The sequence below is a fragment of the Clupea harengus genome, chromosome 13, assembly GCF_900700415.2.
Source record: "Clupea harengus chromosome 13, Ch_v2.0.2, whole genome shotgun sequence".
Lineage (NCBI taxonomy): Eukaryota > Metazoa > Chordata > Actinopteri > Clupeiformes > Clupeidae > Clupea > Clupea harengus.
The window spans coordinates 16,152,615-16,163,980 of NC_045164.1; the positions used below are offsets into that span (position 1 = coordinate 16,152,615).

At 41.5% G+C, this 11,366-nt stretch overlaps 1 protein-coding gene across 1 annotated transcript; it reads right to left on the bottom strand.

The window, feature by feature from the left end:
- Positions 1 to 92: 92 nt before the first annotated feature.
- LOC105892724 (filensin) lies at positions 93 to 6,156 on the bottom strand. Its single transcript, XM_031578771.2, has 8 exons — positions 5,568 to 6,156; positions 5,168 to 5,228; positions 4,838 to 4,933; positions 4,019 to 4,111; positions 3,452 to 3,565; positions 3,112 to 3,332; positions 2,526 to 2,617; positions 93 to 2,183 (listed from the first exon to the last, which is right to left on the bottom strand). Exons 1-8 carry the CDS (start codon positions 5,945 to 5,947, stop codon positions 1,129 to 1,131), a joined length of 2,112 nt encoding a protein of 703 aa, XP_031434631.1. The 5' UTR covers positions 5,948 to 6,156; the 3' UTR covers positions 93 to 1,128.
- Between the last annotated feature and the right edge of the window lie 5,210 nt (positions 6,157 to 11,366).

An 11,366-nucleotide genomic window follows, 5' to 3' on the forward strand; every position in this document is an offset into this window, starting at 1 on the left:
AGCATTGATAGTTCTTTGTGTTATACTTTCGTGACAATATGTTTGTGTCTGTTTATATATAAAAGGCAAAGACTGTGGGATAATTTCCACTGGTCTATCTAATAATAAATCTACTAAATGTTTTCTTAGAGTACTGGACTGAATAAGGAGACTTCACTCCAGTAATATTTAGGTAAAGATATTATAGACGTATTTCCATGAGGTCATTGAAATGAGTCTCACGTAAATCTTTTGCAAATCACAACTTGAAAGGGACTATTCTGTTTTCCTTGCCTGTAACACCAATCTCATGCATGATGTAGACACAAGCCACACTGTTCATGAATCAGATTGAGTAGTTGAGAAAAGACATTCCTGACTACTAACAAATGATAGCATGCAAAACAGAATTACAGAAATCAATTGCAGAGACCACCATTTGAGCAGTGTGTCTGACTAGGCAGTGGGTTTCTACAAGAATAGATCACCATAGATGTTTTCACCTCTCCAAATCAGGTACTCTTATGAAATCTGGACCAGGAACCTCTGGCGACTGCTTCATTTAAAACACCTTCATTTAGTGATGCTGTTATGACCATGGAAACTTATATGAGAAATACATAATCATTTCTTAATTACATTATAATATGAATACTTAATATTAAGTATAACCCTTGTCTGTATTCCATCCTATCCTATATTTGTGCATATAGTCAGAGACAGAACAACCAGATACATGGACTTGAGAGGTTTCAGATTTTATTTTGAAAACAACACACAGCAGAGCTGTGCTGGCAAATAACTCAGGTATTTTGTGTACCAGACTTTTCAGACAGAACTTGTGAGGAGTATTGTATGAGGGTATATTTATGAGGGCAGCAGCATTACTCAAATTAGAAATGGGGAACATTCAGATTCTATTTCATTTATGATTTTAAGGGGGAGGGCATGGCCTTAAAAAAAAATGATCCCCAAGTTTTCAGACAGTAAAGGCCAGACTAATTGGCTGAGAGAGGTAAGTTGCACTGTAAGACCCAGCAGGAACATGATGAAGAATATTCTTCACTTCACTTGCAGTGATGAGGCAGGAGCACTGGAATGTGGCATTGTTTGTTAGGGTGTTGTTGTAGACTGTTATTTTTCATCATTTCAGGTTCGGTCGCCATGTTTCTTTTTGCTGGTCTTTTCAATCATGGTCTCTACAACCATGGCTGTTTCTTCATAGCCCTTGACTTTGTTGTCAGGTGACAGCTTCTCTACAGACTCTACCACCTCCACCTTTTCATAACTCATCGAGTCGGGGGGGATGCTGCTTCTGGGGAAAGGCATGGGTGGTGGCCCCCTGCGGGAATTGATGTCATCCATGTTCCTACCATTACGGGGCCCTGGCTGACCTGGCTGTCCTGGCTGCCCTGGCTGCCCTGGCTGCCCTGCACTGGGATTCTTGGGTGTGGTAGGGGCAGGGGTGGGTCCTTGGTTTGCATTGGGAGAGGTGGGTCCAGGGTCCTTGGCTTTTGGAAAGGGGTCTCCGTTCTTTGATTTCTGATTCCCTTTCCCGCCATTTCCTCCCTCTTTGGCGTTGCCCTTGTTGTCCCCTTCTCTCTCTCCCTTTCCTTTGTTGCCCTGCGGGTCATCTGAGGGGGAAGAGGGAGAGCGAGGCCGAGGGGCAGGGGCAGGGGCAGGGGCAGGGGCAGGGGCAGGGCTTGGGATGGGAAATGGTTTTGAGGGTGTGGCATAAGGGTCATAAGGAGGCATCATTCCATCCCAAATGGTCACAAAGACATGACCCCCAGAAGGAGAAGATGTGAAGAAGCAGGGGTCAAGGTAGCTTGAGTCACCAGTGACCAGAACATAGCGGCCTTTAGTGTAAAAGTCAGCCATAGGCTCAGGCTTCTTGTATTTCCTTATGCGGTCTCGGACGATGTTACACAGTGTGTCAAATGCCTTACTGATCTGAGCACCATCTGGAACATCTTCACGGACAACCCCAGAGAGAAGGGGCGCATCCTCCCGCCTCACGTCCCCCTCCTCCACCTCCATGCCGTGCCTGTCATCCTCCAGATGATCAACCCCAGACACCCTCTCCTCATGACCACTATCCATCACATCTCTTGGGGTGATTTCTCTCTTTTTGTTCACCTTCTTTGCCAGATTTTTCTGACGAGATTTCACACTGGTGATATCCTGTATGGCCTGAGTGATGTCTGTAAGAGAACAGTATATTGAGTTAGCAGTCAAAGTTCCAAAATTCCAAAAGCAGTTTTAGAATAATGTCTTTTCTCACGGAATGTAACTTCTAATAGTAATAAAGCAGTTTGACAAAGACAGTAATCTTGAAGATAATGGCTGGTGTCACTGTATTTTTCTGTAATGGAAAAAATAAGGTGCATGACTTTTTTTCTCTTTTGCTTCACAGCACAGAAAACCAGTATGACTGAGTGGGAATACTGAAGACTGTTAGTTGATCACCCTGTTTGGTGATTTCCCTTTCACTTGGTTAGCAGTGAGCCACAGGTATATTGCATCATCCCTGTTCCATTTCTCACCTTTCCCTCCCCTGGGTACCGTGGAGTTGTGAATGTGTCTGAAATTAGTTGTGAACAACGTAATCGGAGTTCCAATTATAGCTGAATTTAACCTGTGGGAGAGTGACATGAAGCACATCAAGAAGGTATTAATCGATCTATGTCAATGTATCGCTCTCCACCCAGACTGACAGAAAAAGCAGAAGTTTCATCTCATAATAATCATTATTTCATATAACTATAACTATTTATACTGACATTTTGGTCATTTGGTACTTCATGTCTTTACCATTGTAATTCTCAAGAATAGTATAGTGTTCTGAATACAACGTCCTTTTAGAAAAATCCAATACACTTTATATCATTTCAGTGAATGTAATTTAGTGAATTCGACAAATTGTATAAATCACAAAATATTAATACATTTACTAATTCAAGCTTTGCATAATGGAAGTGAAAGGATTAAGGTATGGTGAAGAAATATTGCCACCATGTGGTGAAAATGGTTTCATATGTGCAGTACAGTACCTGTACAATAACATCCTAAGGCTGGACAAACTGGACATTTCCTGAAAATATACGCATGTTTAGGACATGTGACACTGACCTGTTGTCCTCGTTTTCAATGATCCTTTTATATCTCTCCAGCTCATTATCTAGGGAGGATTGATACATTGCCAGGTGCCTGCATTCATTGGTGTACTTCTCCAGGGTGCGTTCGGCCTCCTCGATCTCCTTCCTCAGTGTCTCAATCTGCTCATTGTACAGCTGAATCTCATCATCATAGCTCTCCTGTGTGCCTTTGATGGCTTGCTCCAACACAGCAGTCTAAGAGACAGAGGAGGCAAGAAAGTGTACGCACAGTGTGGAATACTACAGCGGTACAGATGACCACAATGAATATAAATAGACCACTAGTTGCCAAGCATGTGTCTAGAATCACCCACCTCGGTCTGCAGTCTTTGTTTCTGTGCTTTCAGCTGGCAGAGGGCGCTCTTATACTCTTCCAGCTGACTCTGCAGGGCTGGAACGCGCCGCTGAGCGAGGAGTTTCTCCTGTTCCTACGGATAATGTCAAACAGATAGATCTAGTAGCATACACGTGGGAGCCCACTTGTGTGAGCCATCAGGGGAAGAAATCTACAAACAAATTGAAAAATATGAAACCGACACTATGCAATACTAAAACTATGCAATATAGAGTACCTGGAATACAAATATGCATATGGTGCTAACAGTGTAGAGTGTACAAATTAGTTCATTCATTTAAATTGGATAGATAATTTACACTATAAATTACACTACTGTTACAATATAGTGTCACAATATACTGTTGTTGTCAGGAGTATGTGGAATACACCGGACCTACTTAAAAGCAAAATCTGTTCCGTCTCTACTGTAGATGTAACTCTGCATCGTGGCAAAGATACAAGTGAAATTGCAGTGGACACATATCAAACTCTTATTCTAATTTACCTGTCACCATTTTGACTGAAGTAAACAAAGTCAACATACCTCTGATATCCCAACTGACATATTAGGCAAAAGAGGAGTTGTCTGGTTGATTTGTTGCAGAATGTTCACGTAAGTCTGGATTTCTGCCAGATTCTAGAAGATAAAAAGTTGGAGTAATGTGTTGCTTAACCATAAACAGTCCCCATGCGCCGTCCCAAACATGTGTAACACCTTGTATTGCCTTCATTTCACTGGCATATAACCATGCCCATCCACACTGGTCCAGGGCTCAATTAGAATGGATGTTGCCATTCAAACTGGACATACTGATCTGAACTACTAATCTGAAGGGCGCCAGCACTTCATTAAAGCCTTGGAAATATTTCCATCTGAGCCCGATGTTTACTAATGCAGAAAAACACATATCTCTGTGCATCCACCATCAATAATGCAATCAATGGTTTATGTTCAGTATATTCTGTTGCACTGCACAGTATTTTGGGTATGATAATAGAATATTGAAAAAACAAGTATTTTATGTCCTTCGGTGCTCTTTATGGTGAATGAAATATATATATATTATATATATATTAAAAATATTCACAGTATTCATATTCAAATAGTCCCAAATGATTGGACTCCAAAACACTGGTGCTATATGTGCTTCAAGCACACCATGCGCCCTAACTCATGGTGTGGCAGCCTGTTAATGCTACATTGAAGTGGAACTTATATTCCATGACTTTATACTATCACTAAATATGCAGTGCAAATTACCAAACCAAGTATTTCAAGGACACCAGTCTGTGAACTTGTTGTTCAGGAGGACTCAGAAGGCTCAAGATCCGTAATGATTTCCGGGGGGAGAGTGTACTTTACCTTTTTGTGTCTATCTTTGGTGGAGTTAAAGTCATCTTGGAGGAACTGAGATTGGATCTGGTACTCAAGGTTTCTAAGTAGGGCATTGTCAGCTTCCTGCAGTGTGAGAGAAATATAAATCCATAACTAACCAGTTCTTTCTTGGTTGCAATTTTATATAATATGCTTTGCTCATAGTAATCTCCAACTGGTTAAGGGAAAGATAAGTGTTACATTGAAGACATTCACCTGTTCGAAGGACCCTGTTTTCCTGTTTCACAGTTTTCTTTCAGGATAGTTATGAAATGACAGGTTTGCATCACAACAGCCATTCATATGTTAGTATGGTACCTTATTAAGTTGTCCCAGTGTGCCTCGCAGCTGTTCTTGATAGTCACATTCATTTCTATACCTGTGAAAAACATAACTGTCATTTTACTGTGTTCATCCCGGTGATGTGTGCTCATCATGCTACAGGTGTCATGTCATTAGTCAACAGATCGGATCTAAACCGAGGTCATGCTTTTGATGTTTAAACATGACAACAATCACTAGTTTGATGATCAATTGATCTTAAGAATTAATACCATAAGCATAAAAATAACAATACAAAGTTTTATTCATAATGTACTTTTGACTAACCCAAGTGCGTTAGTCTAAATCTAGGCTCAAGGACCATGGTGGAAAAGGTGAGGGTCTCTAAATGGTCCCTCTGTCTGTCTGTCTGTCTGCTCCGACGGCATCCTCTCACCTGTTGGTGAACTCATCTAGCATACGCTCTGCATCCTTCAGCTCTCGCTCCAGCTTGGCCCGATCCGAGTAGAGCTCCCGGATGCGCTGGCGGTTCAGATTGATCTGCTCACTGAACGCCTCCTCCAGGCCAGACGCCTCCTCCATCCGCTGCAGCGTCTCCAGCTGCTTGCGAAAGATGGCATTGCGCTGCTCCAGCACCCGAGCCCGGTTGATGTAACGGGCGAAGCGGCTGTTCAGCTCCTGTAAGCTTTCCCATCCTTGAGCGGCTGTGGGACCTGTGGAGGTGTAGCTGGCGTCCGGGCTGCTTACTTCCTCAAAAACATCCGAACGCTCATACTTTTCCTTGCGGACCTCACGCAAGTAGCTGGTTTTAAACATGTTGCCCTGCTGCTGTGCAACTGGTCTACTCTTCTCCTCTCCACTAGTGTGGGGCCGAGGTGCGCTCACTCTCTTCAGCACCTTTAGTGTGTGAAAACTAGGGTGCTCACCCTCTGCTGTTTCATGTTAGTCTGAAGGCTGCCCCGCTCAAACCACGGGCGAAATAGCTAAAAACCTTCCCCCGGTCAGGGCATGCCCGCCGCCCGCCTGGTGTGTTCCAGAGAATTGTTTCCCCATTGTGCCGGCCTCCCACAAAAGCACTGCCATTGTTGATGGTGCAAAAAAGAATGACGGAATGCTGGACAACACTATGCTGTGTCAAACAAACCATTCTCAATATCTTTTGTCTTATACTCAGCTGTTTTCATTTGATTTGGAGGGTGAGGAAACATGCCATTAGGGTTCCTTGCATAGTAATGTCAAATAAAATGCATGGTGTGCACTTCAACAGAGGATAGAAACAATTATGCATAGGCATTAGACTGATCTGGACACAACTGGTATCGTTCTGTTTGAGTAATAGGTACAGAACTTTCCCATAGACGATATACAGATACTGAGCAAAAGTAAAGGGTATTGTGACATAGAAAACATTTACCAATGATAGATCTCTGGAGGCACAGTAGCCAACACTGATTTGATGAATCAAATTAGTTATAATTGAAATCACTAATATATTTTCCAAATAATTTCTGTTAATAACATATGTTTGATGAATCAAAGTTAGTTCGAACATTTGTATTTGTATTTATATAATTGTTTACACATTTAAATTGGACCACAATATCGGAAATCTAGCACTTAAGCATCATAACTCCTATCTCATGTCTGCAAAGCAACAAGTCAAATGTGTGCTTGGCAGCCATTTTCAATTTCATATAACACTTTTCTTTTTCAAAATACTACAAAAACATTTCACATTATGAGATGCAGCAACAATCAAACATTGAACTCTTCTGCGCCTCTCTAAAGCACTGCTCTTCACACGCTACTGCTACATACTAACTAAACGCTACTCCTACATACTAGTTTCAGAGAAGGACATACGTTGTGATCTTGATGACTTGCTGTGATCAGACCCAAAGTCAGAGTCAGTGCCAATGACAATGTGTTTTTTATTGATCTTATAACTTTAGTTTGTGTATCTTTCATACTGCTGAGTCATTTGTGTGATGTGTTTTCTATGCAGAACTCCTTGAAACATATTGGAAAAGTAGTGTAAGATCTCTTTTGACATTATAACTGTCAGCACCCTTAGAGGCTATGCATTTATGTGAACAACTAAAGCTTTATCAGTATACAAGAACAATCTTTTTCAGTATACTATTCAGCTCAGTCTACTGTGGCACTGAAAAGCCCCAAGTTTTCCTTTCTACACACAACACTTGACCCACAGAGTCAATATATTGCAGTGTAATATAACATTGTGTTACACTACAGGGCAGTTTAATACTGAAACTATACGATGAAAGGTTATCAAAGATAGAAGTGTTTTAGATTTCCTATCTGACCTACATGCCTGCTCTTGGGGGATTCAGGCCTTGGGTCTAATTGAACGGAATAGATTCAGGAATGAATGTAGTGGGTTTTCTTTTGCATTTTGGGTGCTTAATTTTGCCATTCACAATCATTTTTATCTCCTGTAGGCTGCTCTCGGTAACATCACTGGGTCTTTGGGGCCCAAATAACAAATATACATGTTAGATTTGGAGCATAAATGTAAAACTACAATCCGGGTACCAATTAGATTTCAACACTGAGATGAGGGAAAAGGTTACTTGTGTTGGTATCTATGCCCATAGCCATATTCTAGTTAAAGCTATCAAACAACAAATTGCATTTCGATTGGTAGGATAAATGACCTGTCCAGCAGAAAAAAGGCAACTTTGGCGTCTCTCTGAAAACATTTGTCCCTCATCAGCCATTTCCATCTGACCACAACAATGTTTATCCTTGTTTTCTGCCATTGCCTGTCTTGCTTCATGTTTTCACTTCTTTGATAAAGATTCACACTTCCTTGCACACTACCACTGATACCTCATCTTTCTTTTTCTTCGTCTTTCAACTGGCGCCACCAAATTCAACCTTCCACTTCAACGTAAAAATATGGAAGGCCCTGTCTAGAGCCAGTGTTGTCCATTCTGAGCTACTGTAGAAACATGGCAGCACAACATAGCAGTCTCTGTGGAAGCTGACCTGCCCCTTTGTAGATATGAAGGGCTGATTCTAAGCCAATGAAAACACAGCGATTCGTAGTTAGAGGTGATTATACACTATTAAAATAATAATTATGAATACTATACTCCATTTCTGGTAAAAGATCCCCCAAACTCTACACACTGCACCTTTAATGTAGGGTGATGCGGCAGCGGCACACAAGAGGGGTGTGGTAGTTCAGTACTGTTGAAGGTAAAACTGCACAAAATCATTATGCCAAAAATGTGTCCTTGTAGTTGATAAACAATAACTTAATGAGATACTTCCAATGTTTAAAACTCTCAACTTTTTTAGCACACACATGTAAAGTAAAGGCAATGTCTGACAATTACGTATTACATGCAATTTAGCATCATAAATGGAAATAAAGAAAATGTATCAGGTGCATATTTACACAGCACATAAAAGTGGCTGTGGTACTATTGCAGGTTACATGTTATGTATATGTCATATGCAAAGATGTGTAAATGTATGCAGTCATTCAGCATAAAGGAATTAACAAGTCAAAAGGTTCTCCTTTTTCTTTTAATTTTATTTAGAATCATGACACTGATATATTGTCTAAAAACACAAGCATTAATTTAATTATAATATTTGTGTTTGTTAGCCAATACCTCTGCAAATGGGTTAGGCATGTTTTGTGGTGCAAGTGGAAAATGTTAAGACTTAAGATTTAAATGTTAGGCCGCTTTATAAGCTTTGGACACACAACATTCATAATACATCCATTTCAAGCTTGTGTTTCACACTTGGAGTTTATTAGGAATTTTGGCAGTATTGAAAAAAATGGCCAGAATATGTTGCTGTTGCAATATATTTGTTCTATGTGTGTTCTAATTCCTTCGTTTCACCTTGTGACGTACCCTGACGTACGCCTTTAAAGCCATTCAGAAAGTGTGCTGTGCCATGTTTGTTTATGACTTTGTAACAGGAGCTATACGGGGGAACTCCACAGCCCTGTCTAAGTAGCCAACTACGCCACCCTGGGAATTGCACCCAGAGCATATTTAAACTAAATGTTCTTATAGGCACATCAGCCCTTGAGAACAGGTTCGAATCACACACACGAGTCGTGAATTCCAAAAGATGTTATTTATTGTAAAGATATGTAATTATGAAGTAGAAAAAAAGTATTAAATTAAATAGTCAATAAAAGGGCTCAAACAGTCAGCACCGTGAGGTTCAGGGCTGGCAAACACACTAGGGAAGGGAATTAAATGGAAACAAACTATAGTAGGCAGGAACTTACCTTAGAGGGGCGGCAGGCTAACTGGGAAGTGTGCGTCAGCGTTCACACCACCCTTGTGAAGGCAAACACAGCACAACAAACGAAAAGTGTCCAGAGTGACACAGCAACCACTGAACAAACATGCGCATGCACTGACGGGACTCCACCACCAGGTGACTAGCCCCCCTTCAGGATGGGGACGGCCCAGTGTTCCGAAAGCCCGATATTCCGAAATCTCAATATTCCGAAAAATAGTCCTCCTGGCGAAATTTAGAAATATTTTAAGTGGCACAAAACACACACAGCATTTAGTTTACGCAGCGGAGACGCTCACCGGGCTATCACGCATAGCCTATAACTTTTCCTAGGCAATATTTGTTAACTTAGCCTACTCTGGTTTTGAATATAGGGTAGGCTACCACTCATGCAAAGGAAATCACCGGCAGATTGTCGCAGGACATTATGCAGATCTTGTCAAGCACTGACAAAGCATGCATGCGTTGGCAATCATAAAAGTATTTTTGCGATGCAAATGCCATGTGTGTATAATAGTATTATGAATTAAAGTTCATGCTTATGAAATAAATGCATTCATATGTTTATGATTGTGTGATTCATTGGGATGTGCATGTCGGTTCACGTTGCTGTGCTCACAATTTCGGAACAGCGGGCTGTCGGAATAATGGGCCTTCGGAATATTGCCATGGAAGCCTTCAGGATAGCACAATGCCTGCTCATACAAACAAAACGGGATAAAGAAAATATGAAACACAAGTCGACCACAGCTGTAGGGCAAACACACGGAAACTACAGGCAAGTTAGTTTCCCCGCACAGGATACCTGAAGTACTAAAATAACTACACATAAACCATACACATGCAAACAAAACACGGGAACAAACGCAAATGCAAATCTATGCCCAGGTACTGAAATAAAACACGGACCACAATAACGAAAAGAAAGCAACAGAACAACAAGTTAGGCACGACAAACCAAAGCAAGCACAAGGAATAAGTAACGGAGGAACACGTTAACAAATGACAAGGACAAGCCGTTTAGGCTACACGGCAAAGTATGGAAAACACTGACCACTAAACGCAAACAAACTCTTGAAAACCAAACCAAAACAAGTCAAGTCAAGACAGCAACTCGTGTGGTGACAGCCCTCCACCAGGCCGGGTCGCGTGGTCCTCGGAGACACTGGCTGCCGCGGGAACGCGAGTCCTCACTGGAACTAGAATGAACGAGAGCTCTCGAGGTCAGCAAAGGAAGAGAGGACCACAACCCAAACAGGAAGCCACACTGCACAGGAGGTAGCGATTCACAATCTCAAGACACTGCAAACTTCCAGGCCTTTATAGCCACACCCAAGCAGTGACCACTTATTAAACAGGTGGGCTAAATGAGTGCAGTGACGTGAGAGCGTAGGTGAATTAATCTCACTACAACTGCATAACAGAGCATATTGGCAGTGCTGTTAACTCAGTGATGTCAGGAAGTATTTTGCACTTAATAACAAACAAACAAACTCCTAATGGCCTATTAGAAGAAGCAGACATTGTATTTTTTTTTCACTCGATACATTTGAAGTTGTGTTAATATGTTGATCATGTAATAGATAGAGCTGTGCTGTTATAAAAACACTGAATGTGAATCAGCATGTGAGAGGTGTGTCTATGTTATGCTTCCCATGCCTAAAGTTTCATGCAATTTGGCACATACTGGAGGTGCAGGCCCTAGTGTTTCCAGAAGGTTTTGTTTTTTTCTCAAAACTTTGCCATTTTGAAGGTGGTTCCTGTGGGTGAAAAGTCACAACATTTGGTAGACACATCAGTCCTTGTCACCGACACACAAGGACAGAGGCTAGGCCCAAGGCACTCCATAGCGCCACCATTTAGGCTTGTCTGGTATATAGTTTCCCCTTGACGCACGCAAATTTGGTAGACATGTGGGGCTCCTCAAAACGAACAGATT

Bases quoted from the DNA above. Each gene is read 5' to 3' on its own strand.
- LOC105892724 (XM_031578771.2), bottom strand. From the start codon at position 5,947: ATGTTTAAAACCAGCTACTTGCGTGAGGTCCGCAAGGAAAAGTATGAG. The intron at 5,229-5,567 runs GTGAGAGGATGC...TGTTTTTCACAG, and splicing joins CTAGATGAGTTCACCAACAG to GTATAGAAATGAATGTGACT. The intron at 4,934-5,167 runs GTACCATACTAA...CTCACACTGCAG, and splicing joins CACTGGGACAACTTAATAAG to GAAGCTGACAATGCCCTACT.